At 64.1% G+C, this 13,523-nt stretch overlaps 2 protein-coding genes across 4 annotated transcripts in view; one reads left to right on the top strand and one right to left on the bottom strand.

The window, feature by feature from the left end:
• The first annotated feature begins 1,847 nt into the window (after window positions 1-1,847).
• Window positions 1,848-8,399, top strand: ADRM1 (ADRM1 26S proteasome ubiquitin receptor). 3 transcript variants are annotated; one of them, XM_008011877.3, is made up of 10 exons: window positions 1,848-1,993; window positions 2,527-2,740; window positions 3,351-3,467; window positions 5,118-5,241; window positions 5,600-5,686; window positions 6,907-6,988; window positions 7,138-7,370; window positions 7,559-7,716; window positions 7,906-8,008; window positions 8,192-8,399. In XM_008011877.3, the coding sequence occupies exons 2-10, from the start codon at window positions 2,528-2,530 to the stop codon at window positions 8,296-8,298; spliced, it is 1,224 nt and encodes a 407-aa protein (XP_008010068.1). In that variant the 5' UTR covers window positions 1,848-1,993; window position 2,527; the 3' UTR covers window positions 8,299-8,399. The 3 variants fall into 3 exon arrangements, with proteins under 3 accessions (XP_008010068.1, XP_008010060.1, XP_008010077.1); XM_008011869.3 differs by having other exon boundaries at window positions 1,876-1,997; XM_008011886.3 differs by lacking the exon at window positions 7,906-8,008 and having other exon boundaries at window positions 1,876-1,997.
• A 240-nt stretch (window positions 8,400-8,639) lies between these two features.
• The window catches only part of LAMA5 (laminin subunit alpha 5), a 60,567-nt gene continuing 55,683 nt past the window's right edge, over window positions 8,640-13,523 (bottom strand). The window contains 18 exon segments of the mRNA XM_073005386.1: window positions 8,640-8,962; window positions 9,153-9,272; window positions 9,431-9,524; window positions 9,621-9,754; window positions 9,862-10,015; window positions 10,112-10,276; window positions 10,346-10,538; window positions 10,606-10,751; window positions 10,845-10,980; window positions 11,058-11,225; window positions 11,360-11,490; window positions 11,613-11,756; window positions 11,840-11,972; window positions 12,070-12,218; window positions 12,325-12,447; window positions 12,525-12,687; window positions 12,759-12,892; window positions 13,081-13,234. Of these exon segments, the coding sequence (XP_072861487.1) occupies window positions 8,823-8,962; window positions 9,153-9,272; window positions 9,431-9,524; window positions 9,621-9,754; window positions 9,862-10,015; window positions 10,112-10,276; window positions 10,346-10,538; window positions 10,606-10,751; window positions 10,845-10,980; window positions 11,058-11,225; window positions 11,360-11,490; window positions 11,613-11,756; window positions 11,840-11,972; window positions 12,070-12,218; window positions 12,325-12,447; window positions 12,525-12,687; window positions 12,759-12,892; window positions 13,081-13,234 (2,581 nt within the window). The 3' untranslated portion in view covers window positions 8,640-8,822.

Raw genomic sequence — 13,523 nt, 5'->3', positions numbered from 1 at the left:
TCACCAGCCGACCCCAGAGCTTTGTGTTAGCCCCTCTCAAGCCCTTTAGCCTCTGGACCCCTTAAATTCTTAAAAGTTATACAGGACCCCAAAGAGCTTTTGTTTATGTGAGCTTTATTGACATTTACCATACTAGGAATTAAGAGGACATTTAAAACTATTTAACTACATAAAAATAACAAACTCACTACCTGTTAACACATATTTTAAAATGAAAAATAGCTACATTTTCCAAAACAACATGAATGGGAGCATTATGACAGTCAAAAGCTGGCGACTAAACATAACTGGCACAAGTTCTGCCACCGAGACAATGGAGGGCTGAGCAGTAGGCTCCCTGCAGAAAGGACTGGAGCTGCCAGCATCAACACCAACGCATCTCCCAACAAGGGTGAATGAAAACATACACCTAAAGACCTCAGAGAGCTGTGCATCCACTCGGAGGGTGAGCCACCAAGCACATGCTGACCCCGGGGAGCGCCCGAAGTGAGCAGAGTATCTGAAGGAAAGAAGGAAGTGAGCAGTGGGCAAAGGAGAACCCGAGGACCCTGGCACGGTCTCAGCTGCAGACATCTAGTCCTTCTGCTTAACTGGGGTGCCGAGGCCACTGCACCTCGGGGTTCTCACGAAGCTCCTGACCTATTTTTATTACTATTATTTATTTATTTTATTTTTTATTTTTGAAGAGTCTCCCTTTGTTGCCCAGGCTGGAGTGCAGTGGCACAATCTCAGCTCACTGCAACCTCCACCTCCCAGGTTCAGGCGATTCTCGTGCCTCAGCCTCCTGAGTAGCTGGAATTACAGGCATGTGCCAGCACTCCTTGCTAATTTTTGCATTCTTAGTAGAGTCGGGGTTTCATCATGTTGCCCAGGCTGGTCTTGAACTCTTGGCCTCAAGTGATCCGCCCACCTCGGCCTCCCAAAGTGCTGGAATTACAGGCGTGAGCCACCGTGCCCGACCCCTCTAAGAGCCCCCGCCTGGCGTCGCTGTAGGCAAATCCCAAAGAACGTGTCCCTCTTCAGCAGCCGGCTGGGGCGCCACAAGCACTCTCTGTTGTCTTCGCTTTAGTTTGTGTCAAAAGTGACTCAAAGTTACACAACACTGGAGGGCGACTGCAGCCTTTTTACCCTGTGGCCTTTCCCATCCAGGCGCCCAGAGGATAAGCTCCTGCCCTCCGGGACCCCTCCCTTCCAGGACCCCACCCCTCTGGGACTCAGGCCTTCCCTGACTCCTCCCCTCCCGGATCCCTCCCCTCCGGGACCCTCTTCCCTCCCGGGCCCCCTCCCCTCCGGGAACCCCTCCCCTCCCGGACTCACCCCTCCTAGATCCCTCCCCTCCCGGGACTCCTCTCCTCCGGGACCCACCCCTCCCTAACCCCTGCCCTCCCCGACCCCTGCGGGACTAGATGTATGCAGCTGAGACCATGTCACGGTTCTCACCCCTGCTCTCCCCGGACCCCTGCTCTCCCGGACGCGTGGACTGCGGCTCCTGCCCGGGTGCCCGAAGCGCTGAACCATGGTCACTTCTGTGCGTAGCCCCCCTCGACTTCCGCCTATCCGCTGGCACAGTCACACGAGTGACAGCTCTGCCCGCCCGGGCTGGCGACGCCGAGGGGTGGGCTTGGCCCGACCTCAGCAGGTCCCCAGCGCGCTTCTGAAACCCGCCTGCGGTCCTTGGCGCCGCCTCTAGGGGCCGCCGCCGCTCCCCTATGACACAGCAACAATAGGGGCCGCTCTGGCCCACGCGCCTCCCGGCCCGCGCTTCCGCCGGAAAAGAGGCGCCGGCGCGGGGGCGGACCGGGGAGGAGCGAGTGCGATGGACGGTCGCCCTCGCCAATCGGTGGCAGATTAGGGCCGGCCGCGCGGCCTCCGGGGCCCAATCGGTGGCGAGAGCGGCAGGCGGGGCGGGCCGAACGCGGGCTTCCGGCGGGGCCCGGCAGGCGCCGAGGAGGAAGAGCCCGGACGGCGCCTCTCGTACGAGTGTGGGCGCGAGGCAGGTGCGGGGGTCTCAGGTCCTGGGGCGGCCGGGGGCGACCGGAGGCGGGGGCAGGGGCTGCTGGTCCGGGGATGGGGCGGGGTCAGCCAGGACGAGAAGGTGGCCGGCGCGGCGGACGGGGCCTGCGGGGGCCGGGCCGGGTGGGGGCTCTGTGGTTCGGGCGCCGCCCCGGTTCCGCCTGCGGCCCTAACGTGGGGCTCGGCGGGAGCTCGGGCGGGTCTGCCCCGCGGAGCGGGTCGCCGGGGCGGCGCGTCGAGGCTGGTTCCCCGAGGAGACGGCGTCACGCCTGGGGCCGGCCCCATTAGGCTCGGCGGGGCTGCCGCGGCCCAGCGCCGACTGCGGGCGGTGCGTTCGGCGGGCGCGGGGGAAACGCGGAAAGCAGCCCGGCGTGTCAGTGTGGACGGGGCCTGCGCGGCCTTAGGCAGCTCTGGGCGCCGGCCCCCTGCTCCCAAACACCCCGGGGGGCGGGAGCTTGCCGGACCGCAGGCGACCGTGACCGCCGCGTCTCAGCGTCGTCTCCGCGCTTTCAGGATGACGACCTCAGGCGCGCTCTTCCCAAGCCTGGTGCCAGGCTCTCGGGGCGCCTCCAACAAGTACCTGGTGGAGTTTCGGGCGGGAAAGATGTCCCTGAAGGGGACCACCGTGACCCCGGATAAGCGGAAAGGGCTGGTGTACATTCAGCAGACGGACGACTCGCTTATTCACTTCTGCTGGAAGGACAGGACGTCCGGGAACGTGGAAGACGTGAGTGTCCCAGAGCCGCAACAGCGGGACAGGCGACTTCTCGGGCCCTCCGAGTCCTCGCTTTGGAGTTCGCGGTGGGGGCTTGGCCGCATCTGGGGAACGCTCGTGAGGCCGTCATCGGCTGCCGTGCTGATGGGTCGGCCTGGTTTCCGCGAAGACAGGGGCGTCTCAGCCACTGTGTGTCTTGAACTTTCCGTGTGAGGTGCCTGGGGTTGGAGGTGTGGCCCTGGAGAGCCTGGAGCTCTCTGCCTGGCCGCTTCACTCAGTCTTCTTTGTTCTTCAAACTTTAAGTTGTTTTTTGTTACATTGGAGAGTAGTTCAGAGTTGACCTTTTAACTACTCTAGGAATGTTGTTCCCAACACGTCTCAGAAACCCAGTTGCTATCTGAAAGGCCCATTTCCCTGCTCTCCCCCCCGCGCCTTGCCTTTCATGGGCTGTCTCTGACCCTGGCTTCTCCACCTGGTGGAGACCCTGCCAGCGAGGGATCTGGCGGCTTAGCTGCCTCTTGTGCACCCCACCCCGTTAGACCCAGGGCCTGGCATGCTGTCCTGAGACTGGGCACAGTGGTGCCATCTGCACCGCTGACTCTCTCTTCCTGTGGCTTACCAGGACTTGATCATCTTCCCTGACGACTGTGAGTTCAAGCGGGTGCCGCAGTGCCCCAGCGGGAGGGTCTACGTGCTGAAGTTCAAGGCAGGGTCCAAGCGGCTTTTCTTCTGGATGCAGGTACGGGGCAGCTCTTGGGGTTTTGCGTTTTTGTTGCCCTGTGATTCAGTTAGGAACTTGCTTGCAGTGTGGTGCAACTGGCTGTTACAAACCAGCAGGCACCGGCCACACGGCCTGAGATGCCACCCCAGGACTGTGGTGCATGTTCCCTGGGGCCGAGGTCCTCTCCCAGAGTACGGCGGCTCCAGGCTGGGCTCCGGGTACCCAATTGCGGTGTGGAATTTCCAGGCAGGCAGGCATGCTGACCCTGGTTCCAGCGATGCCCAGTGCCCTCTCTGCCCCTTGCCGTGGGTCACTGAGGCCCTTGCAGCAGAGGCAGGGGCTCCTGTGTGGCTCACAGAAGCGAAGCATCCTCCTCTCCCATTCCACAGCCCTGCCCCTTCCCTGGCAGTGTGTCCTGGAGGCCAGGGGTATCAGCGCCCAGGTTTTCTCTTACCCACAGCTGCAGAGCGTCCGTTGGGTGCAGAGGCCATTGCTCATTCATTCTGCCATCTGTCAGTGACCATTGAGCTTGTTGCCGTTTTTTGTGCTGTTACAGGCAGTGTTGCAAAGAATTGCCTGGTACACAGATTATTTTCCATAAGCCAGTGTAATCTGGAGGTGAAAACTGGTGGCGGGCCTGTGGTCGGAAAGCGTGTGCATGCGTTTGCAGTGTGGAGAGAGAACGCCATGCTCTCTGCCGGGGGTGGAGCTGCTGTCCCCACCCCCAACCTTGGCCCTTTCGAGAGCAAGGGTGGCCCTGTCTGAGAGCCCTTTGTGGGGCAGATGGTTCGTGTTGCTGCTCACCTCTGCAGGTACTGTGCACGTGGCCTGGGAAATGAACAGGCATAGCCGAGTTCCAATTAAACTTTATTTGCAAACACAGATGGGGAGCACAGTTTGCCACCTGCTGGTGTAGAACGTGTTTTTCCATGGTTTTGCCAAGAAATAGTGTCCAACTCCCCTTTTTTTCCCAATTTTCCTGTTGATGACTTTTAAGTCCTTGTCCCCGGTTTGCCATGAGGGCAGGGACTCCCAGTGTCCCTGGTGCCCTGCTGCCTCCATAGCTGTTCGGGGTGTGCCCGTGAGGGCGGGGACTCCCAGTGTCCCTGGCACCCTGCAGCCTCCATAGCTGTTCGAGGTGTGCGTGGGTGCTCTGCTCCCAGCTCTGTGTGCTCGCAGGTTGATGCTTCTGACCCTGGTCTGTGCACGTGTGGGGACACACACGTGTGCTCGATTGTGAGGGCCTGCCGTGGCTCTGGGCTGTGGTGTGCTGAGTGGGCCAGTTTGCTGCCTTCCACTGGTTGAAGGAAGGAGACGGGTGTATAAAGAACCACACCCCAGAGGGCAAGAGGGTGAGAGGACTTGGCTTGGCAGCAGCTAAGTGCCTTTGGAGCCTTAGGCTCCCCATCTGTGAAATGGGTGGAGGGGGACAGGGCACACCCAGGATTGCAGCAGACTGGGACAGGGCGCGGAGCATTGTGCTCAGAAGGCACCACTGCCATCCCCTCACCTGCTGGGCTGAGTCTTGTCTCCTCAGCACTGTGTAGCCAGGCACACGCGCCTGTGCCTCTCAGGTCCCTCACCTGTAAGCCAGCTCAGAGGATGGCTGTGGTGGCCCTCAGAGTGAGCTGGCATCGGCTCCTGCCCTTACGTGTCCTTTCTCTGCAGGAACCCAAGACAGACCAGGATGAGGAGCACTGCCGGAAAGTCAACGAATATCTGAACAACCCCCCCATGCCTGGGGCGCTGGGGGCGAGTGGGAGCAGCGGCCACGAGCTCTCTGCACTAGGCGGTAACTGTCAGCTCTGTCACATGAGCTCAGGGTTTCCTGGGAGGCCGGAGTCTACTGTGGATGACTCGCTTCCTCCGCACAGGTTGTTTGGAAGTGGAAATAGAAGATTCTAAGTTAGAGACCCTGTGAGCTCCCTGGGTCACTCCCCAGTCCCATCTTCATGGGGTAGGACGGGTCTGTGTCCCACCATTGCCTCACTTCAAGTGGTGCCGCCTGTAGAGTTCAGAGGCAGCCGAGTGGGGTGCTCAGCAGAGGCCCAGGCAGCACTGTGGGGCCGGAGTGGGGCTGGCTGGGGTGGTGCTGTGGGGCCGGCATGGATCTGGCTGGAGCAGGACCCCTGAGCTGCAGTGTTTTCCAGGTGAGGGCGGCCTGCAGAGCCTGCTGGGGAACATGAGCCACAGTCAGCTCATGCAGCTCATCGGACCAGCTGGCCTCGGAGGACTGGGTAACGTTCGCCACCCGGGCTCTCAGGCAGCTTCCGCTGGGAATGCTTTGAGGCCCTGTCTCTGTTTCCTTTAAACTTTTGCTAGCTGTCTGCGTAGTGTCGGGGAGCCTGTGTGTCTGCAAGCTGGTTCCCCTTTGGGAATGTGCTTGTTTGCCTGTGGCCAGAGCTGGGTAGGCGCAGATTTCTGGGCCCCTGGTAAGGACCCCAGTTGGGTACTTCAGAGGAGGATGGCTGGCTGAGCGGCGGGGCTGGAGGACTGGAGGGAGCTGGGGTTCCTGTCCTGGGTCCCTTGGCCCATATGGCTGCCTGCCTGCTGCTAGTTCATGGAGTACAGACCCGTGTGCTTGGCCCTTCAGAAATATTTGTCCCTTTGGGTGGGATCTGGACTGAATCTGCTTTTAATCTAAGCACATGAATTGTGTCATGGGATGGAACAGAAGTGACCTTGCTTCCAGAACACAGCTGCAAGTGTCCGCCCGCCCCGCGGCTCCTCCGGGCCTGTGGCCCCCCCCCCCCCCCCCCCCGCTTCACCCCTGCGGCTCCTCCGGGCCTGTGGCCCCCCCGCCCCGCTTCACCCCTGCGGCTCCTCCGGGCCTGTGGCCCCCCCGCCCCGCTTCACCCCTGCGGCTCCTCCGGGCCTGTGGCCCCCCCGCCCCGCTTCACCCCTGCGGCTCCTCCGGGCCTGTGGCCCCCCCCCCCCCCGCTTCACCCCTGCGGCTCCTCCGGGCCTGTGGCCCCCCCGCCCCGCTTCACCCTGCGGCTCCTCCGGGCCTGTGGCCCCCCCCCCCGCTTCACCCCTGCGGCTCCTCCGGGCCTGTGGCCCCCCCCGCCCCGCTTCACCCTGCGGCTCCTCCGGGCCTGTGGCCCCCCCGCCCCGCTTCACCCTGCGGCTCCTCCGGGCCTGTGGCCCCCCCCGCCCCGCTTCACCCCTGCGGCTCCTCCGGGCCTGTGGCCCCCCCCCCACCCCCGCTTCACCCCTGCGGCTCCTCCGGGCCTGTGGCCCCCCCGCCCCGCTTCACCCCTGCGGCTCCTCCGGGCCTGTGGCCCCCCCGCCCCGCTTCACCCTGCGGCTCCTCCGGGCCTGTGGCCCCCCCGCCCCGCTTCACCCTGCGGCTCCTGGCTTTGATGTTGGGAATTCCTGCTCCTCTGGCCTGGGGAGGGGCAGGCGCTTCCTGGTGGGCTAGAGGGCATAAAAGCTCGCATTTCCTTGCCCCACGCAGGTGGGCTGGGGGCCCTGACTGGACCTGGCCTGGCCAGCTTACTGGGGAGCAGCGGGCCTCCAGGGAGCAGCTCCTCCTCCAGGTGAGCCCCATCGCTCCAGCCCCGCCATGCGGGCGCCACGGTGTTATGGGAGGGACAGCGGGGAATCCTGGCCTGGCACCTTGGACCCTGCGAGTAGGCCCTGCTGTGTGGGGGCGTGTCCGCTCCAGCGGTGCCCTCTGTCTTCGCAGCTCCCGGAGCCAGTCGGCAGCGGTCACCCCGTCATCCACCACCTCTTCCACCCGTGCCACCCCAGCCCCTTCTGCTCCAGCAGCTGCCTCAGCAACTAGCCCGAGCCCTGCGCCCAGTTCCGGGAACGGAGCCAGCACAGCAGCCAGCCCCACCCAGCCCATCCAGCTGAGCGACCTCCAGAGCATCCTGGCCACGATGAATGTACCGGCTGGGCCAGCGGGTGGCCAGCAAGGTAATATGCGCTGTCGTCCGGAGCTGGGGGGCATGGGGCCTGCTGTCCCTGGCAAGCTGACCTTCCAAGGCGTCTGCCTTTTGTGCGCGCCTGGGGTGCTGGGGCCATGGGCTGAGCCCCTGCTTGCATACCCTCCATGTGGGCACTTAGGCTGGCATCGAGCTGATGGCCGTGTTCTTGTGTCCCAGTGGACCTGGCCAGTGTACTGACGCCAGAGATCATGGCTCCCATCCTCGCCAACGCGGACGTCCAGGAGCGCCTGCTTCCCTACTTGCCATCTGGGGAGTCACTGCCGCAGACCGCGGAGGAGATCCAGAACACCCTGACCTCGCCCCAGTTCCAGCAGGTAGAGGCCGGGCCCAGGGTGCCCTCCGCTGTGTGCTCAGGGAGTGGGCAGGAGGGAGGAAGAGGCCCTGCCCCACCTTCACCGTGGCCGTGCCTCATGTACCCGACCCCCAGAGCTGGCAGCTCAGCAGTGCGGCTCTGGGCCGCAGCCCAGGGTGGAGCTCAGCCCTCGCCTGGCTCTTCCTTGCAGGCCCTGGGCATGTTCAGCGCAGCCTTGGCCTCGGGGCAGCTGGGCCCCCTCATGTGCCAGTTCGGTCTGCCTGCGGAGGCTGTGGAGGCCGCCAACAAGGGCGGTAAGTGGCTGTGCCTGCACCTCCGGGCCAGAGCCAGAGGCAGGGTCCATTCCTGTCCCCCTGGATTTGCGAAGTGGGGCTGAGGGGGCGAAGGTCACAGCCCTTCTGCCCTTGATCCCACCGCTTTGATCCCCAGTTCTGGGCAAGGGTTAGACGCCACCTTGTGTCTTTAACGTGTTCTAGATGTGGAAGCGTTTGCCAAAGCCATGCAGAACAACGCCAAGCCCGAGCAGAAAGAGGGCGACACAAAGGACAAGAAGGACGAAGAGGAGGACATGAGCCTGGACTGAGCCACGCGCCGTCCTCCGAGGGACTGACTCGGCGCTTGCAGTGCGTTGCACAGCCTCACCTCCCACCCACTGATAATAAAGTCTTTTCTTTTACCCGCCAACGCCTCCTTTCTTTGCCCAAAGGAGTTTTGGCTGGACAGATGCTAGCGTGAGGCGCTGCTGTAGGATCCCAGAGAAACTTACTTGACCTAACAATGGAAAACGGTCACCCCGGGGCCAGTTCCAGACCTGTCTTGAGACTCCATATTTAAGTCAACATTCAGTTACACAGAAGTTACTTTTTAAAGGAGGAACCAGTGATTACAACTCTCTCACAATTAAAAATAGGTGGAAGGGCCAAGTATAAAAACATTTTGCAGTATTTTATTCTTTCATGTAAAAAGATATAACTTAAACCATCTCCAGAAACAAGATCTGTCACCCATAGAGCCTAGAATCCCAGTAAACACCTATGAGGCGAGCACAAAGGGCAGTGAGAGGAGTCACCTGCAAGGGCCTGACCAGAGGCCGGGGCTGGCAGTGCCCTAGGCGGCTGGGCAGCCACTGGCCCCTACTGCCCCGTGGACCTCTGCAGAACGAGTCATGGTGACGGGGGCCTGGTTCACTGTCAGCCGCCTCATGCAGCCACGGTAGGCGGGGGGCCAGGGCTGCATGGCCGTGGGCTCTGGGGGGGCAGGGAAGATGGAAGAAGGCTGGTTGGAGGGCAGCTTGGGACCCACCGCCCCTTCCCAGACATAGGTCCCCCACCCAGCCTCTGTCTTGTTCCACACCACAGGAGGGTGGGAGGGGGGTGGGTTACGCAGCCTCTAGTCCTGAGGGGCAGCTTCCCCACGCTTGATTAAGGCTGCACTCACCAGGCAGGCCCCCGAGGTGCAGAGGGGCTGGGGCACCAGCCGCAGCCGCCAGCGAGGGGCCCACGGTGTGGTTGCTCTGCGCGTCCACCTCTAGCCGGAGCACGTTCCCGCCTTTCATCACTGTGGGAGAAGGTGGACTCTGAGGCCAGGTAGTCCCCAGCCAGGCCTCTCTCCAGCCCTGAAAGAAGCTGCCCCACCCAGAGTCCCGCTTGACTCCCTCTCTGCAGAAGAGTGGGGGTGGGAGTGGCAGAGTGCCCTGGCCACAGGAGGGGCCTCACCTGCCAGCCGGTGCCACTGGCCGTCACACAGCACTGAGGGGCGGGTCACTGATGTGGAGAACTCCCCTGCTCCGTCGTCCGCCCGCAGCAGGACCTGGCGGGGTAGGAAGGGAGGGTCAGGGCATGCCCCCAAGGTCACCAGAATGGAGAGGCAAACCCAGCCCTGGTGTGCCACCCCTGCCAGGCTTACTTGCTTCTCAGTCACCTGCAGCTGCAAATAGGGGGGTGTCCGGGCCTGGCCCAAGTGGAAGATCAGGCCGGTGACTGCCAGGGGCCGCACCTCCAGTTCCAGGCCCACGTCAGGCAGTGTAGCTCCTGGGAGGTCTGCAGGGAGAGGTTGTGATAGAGAAGGAAGGGGGGGCCCCTCCCCAGAACCTCCCGGAGCCCGCTGCCCTGCCCTGCTGGGGCCTGGGATGCCAGCACCCACAGACCTAAAGTGATAACTCCCCCGCTGCCTGGGAAGAACAGGCCCGCCTCCAGGGGGCCCGAGATGCAGGGTGTGACCCCTGCCATCCGTGTGGGGGCCCCCAGGGGCCTCCCGTGCAGCCTCAGTCTCTTCACACAGCCGCTAAACCCGACGGTCACCTATAGGGAGCAGACAGGGCAGGGATCAGGGCCCAGGGCAGCTGAAAGGGGTGAACAGTGGGTGGGGAGTGAGGGCCGGGGCAAGATGGTTCTCACCGGAAGTTTGGAGCTGTGGCTGCTGGCCGGGAGGCCCCCTACAAAGAGGGTGTGGGGCTGGGGGTGCTCTGCCCCCTGGTGCTGCCGGCGTGGCCCCTCCTGGCTCCAGGCCCGGGCCCCGTCCGTCACCAGCAGGATCCGGTTCTTCTCCCAGCGCACGGAGACCTGGGGGCAGGAGGCGGGTCAGGGTAGGGCCGCCAGGCCCTGCCCACCTTCCTTCTTCTTGGCCCGTACCTTGTGCCAGTGGCCAGGCCGGGAGCGCTGGCGGCTCTGGGCGCGGAGCCGAGTCCCAAGGCCTTCCATCTGTGCGACGAAGTGTCCATTGCTCAGGAAGAGTGCCAGGGAGGGGCTGCTGGGCCTCAGGCTCGAAGCGAAGAGCAGGAGGCCTCGGGGGCTTCTCGGGAGGACATGCATGGAGAGGCTGGGCCTGGAAGCGGAGCTGGCGTCAGCCTGCGCGGCCCCTCTCAGCCCACCCCAGCTGTGTCTGGCCTTACCAGTTCCTATGTGGGGCCAGGATGCCCACAAACTCCAGGTGACTGGACAGGGAACCCCCAAACTGGTAGGTGTCTCGGGTGGTCCTGAGGTGTGGGGGCAGCATGCAGGCGGGGTCCTGGGTGGGCTGACGACTGCGGCGGGAAGCCTGGGGGCATGGATGGTGAATGCAGGGGCTGCCCGCACGGGGGCCACCCTTCCAGTCACCCCAGCTCTGCCCGCTCACCCCTGGGGCGCCCACCTTCCGGGCGGCGGTCTGCAGTCCTCTAGGCCCCAGGTCCAGGGTCTGGGCTTGCAGGCTGGGTGCACAGCCCGTGCTCACGTTCACGCTGCCCAGGTTCTGCTGCAGGTCGAATACGCGCTGTGGGCCCAGGAGCCTGTGCAGGGCGGACAGGTGGTCAGCAGCTGCAGAAGGCCAGCGGGGGCCTTGCCCCCCAGTGCCCACCAGGCTCACCGCCGCACGAAGACGTTGCTTATGCAGCCACTGAAGTGAAGGGTGTCAGGCTCAGGCAGGCCTCCCAGGAGGAGACTCGGGGACCCCTCAGGCTGCGGCTGGGGCTCTGGGGGTGATCCCCGGTGGGGCTTCATCTGCTGGAGCTGGTCGTCGACATACAGCCAGACCCTGGGGGGCGGGAGGCCGGAGGCTCGGTTCTTCCATACCCTGCCCACCCCCACCTCAGAGGAGACAGAGGTCCGGGCAAGTGCAGGCAGGTGTCCCTCCAGACCTTCATGTGAGGGCCCAGCGGCCAGGCTCACCCTGTGGCATTGCTGTAGAAGGCGACGTAATGGGGGGCACCATCGGCGAAGCCCCCCTCAGCTATCACTTCAGTTCTCAGGAGCTGTAGGGCCACATGGCCCTGCCGCAAGGACACCTGGCATGGCCCATCCTGGGGACAGCAGCCAGGTCAGCTGGCCAGTCTGGGGACCCAGACTCATTCCAGCCACCCCAGTCCTGACTGCCCCGACGGCCACTGCGGGTTGGGGAGTGGGCACGGGTGTGAGGTCTCACCGGGGACGCCCGGTAGTAGAGCAGGGCACTGTCCTGGGCACTGTGGAAGCCAAAGCCGGAGTAGACGTCGCCAGTGAGGGGCGCCACGTTCGAGAGTGCCAGGTGAAGGAAGCCGTGGCCGTGGAAAGTCATGGCACGCCCCACCTGCGGGGAGGCCGTCCCTGAGTGCCCGCAGGTACCCCTGCATGTCCACAGATGCCACCCCCAGCCCGGGAAGGGCTGCTCACCAGCAGGTCAGCGGTGCAGCCGGCGCTCACGCCTGTCGTGTTCAGCCGCTTGAGGTCCACATACTTGCCCAGGGCCTTGATCCCTTTGACGCAGCCACGGACTGAGCCTCCCATGGGGAAGAGCCGTCGCAGGCTGCGGGGACACAGGGATGTGAGTCAGGGCACCGCCTCTAAGCCCAGCCTCCCGCCCCGACAGCCTGGCCTCGGAGCCCCAGCTGCAGAGTGCTCACCTCGGGGGCAGCTGGTCGGGTGGCGCGCCCCCCAGGTAGTAGGCGTCGGCCAGTTCCAGAGCATTGTCCTGCTCCACGCTGAACACCGTGGCCCGCTCTACACGCACCAGCACACGCTTGCGGCTGCCCCCCAGCAGGAACACCTGGATCTGCAGGACCAGTGCGGGCTCCAGGGCCAGCTGTGTCCCTGTGGCCTGCCCCGCCCCCATCATCCCACCTCCTCTCCCTGCCACCCTGGCCCCACCCTGACCTTACCGCCTTGCTGGCCGAGGTCAGGGGCGGTGGGGTCTGCAGTGGGACAGCCTCTCTCAGGCCAGCGCCAAAGTCATACAGCAGCACGAGGCTGCCTTCTCGCACGGCCAAGCACAGGAACTGGCTCTGCAGAAACAGGGCAGGGTTAGTGTGGGGCAGGATCAGTGCAAGTGGGGACGGTGAGACAGGTGTGCCCGGCATACCTGCTGCTTCAGGAAGAAGAGGACCCCACTGTAGGATACAAGTCGCAGCTCCTGTTCAAAGCGCTTGGTGGTGCTGATCTGACCATCGAAGCTGATGCGGGCAAAACCAGTGCCATCCAGGTAGGAGCCGTCTGTGAGCCACGGGTCCCCGGTCGACTTGGAGCTGCAGGTCAGAAGTTCTGGGGTCAGCGGAGGGTGGGGTGGGTGGAGATGGGGAGGGCAGGCCACACGCACCGGGCACAAGGCCTGTCCACAGCCGTGTCCAGCTGGAAGGTCCTCTCGAAGTTGTAGAGGCTGACCACCTCCTCGTTCAGCGTGTCCATCTCGATGCAGCCCCGGTAGCCAGGGAAGCGAAGCAGGGGAGGGGGCTGTGGGCACAAGGCTGGGTCAGGGCACCTGGCCTGAGGCATCTCCCCTCCAGGATGGACCAAGGGGACTTCAGACTACAGCAGGACGGACCGAGGCGAGATACCAAGAGAACCCACAGCTCTCCAGGACACAAGTGACTTGGGGCTGTGGAGCCCCTCCCAGGCTGCCCCCGGCTGGGCGGGCTCACCGTGAAGGTACTGGGGTAACCCCCGACGTAGAAGACAAAGTCGTCTGGCCGCAGGTTGAGCAGCCCCTCTGCCCCAGGGGCCACCGTGTCACCCTTGGTTTCCTGGATCATCTGTCTCTCCACTGTGACAGACATGTGGCCAAATTGGAGAGTCCTGAGGGCAGAGGCTAGGGTTGGTGAGTGAGCACGGAGAGGGAGGGGCGGCGGGTGGGCACGGAGGGGCAAGGGGCGGCGGGTGGGCACGGAGGGGCAAGGGGCGGCGGGTGGGCACGGAGGGGCGAGGGGCGGCGGGTGGGCACGGAGGGGCGAGGGGCGGCGGGTGGGCACGGAGGGGCGAGGGGCGGCGGGTGGGCACGGAGGGGCGAGGGGCGGCGGGTGGGCACGGAGAGGGAGGGGCGGCGGGTGGGCACGGAGGGGCGAGGGGCGGCGGGTGGGCACGGAGA

The sequence above is a fragment of the Chlorocebus sabaeus genome, chromosome 2 (genome assembly GCF_047675955.1).
Source record: "Chlorocebus sabaeus isolate Y175 chromosome 2, mChlSab1.0.hap1, whole genome shotgun sequence".
Lineage (NCBI taxonomy): Eukaryota > Metazoa > Chordata > Mammalia > Primates > Cercopithecidae > Chlorocebus > Chlorocebus sabaeus.
This window is presented reverse-complemented; position numbering and strand designations above follow the sequence as displayed.

Excerpts from the sequence above, each read along its gene's own strand:
- ADRM1 (XM_008011877.3), top strand. The coding sequence starts at position 2,528 with ATGACGACCTCAGGCGCGCTCTTCCCAAGCCTGGTGCCAGGCTCTCGG. Across the intron at positions 3,468-5,117 it reads GGCTTTTCTTCTGGATGCAG|GAACCCAAGACAGACCAGGA; the intron begins GTACGGGGCAGC and ends CTTTCTCTGCAG. Across the intron at positions 7,717-7,905 it reads CCTCGCCCCAGTTCCAGCAG|GCCCTGGGCATGTTCAGCGC; the intron begins GTAGAGGCCGGG and ends TCTTCCTTGCAG.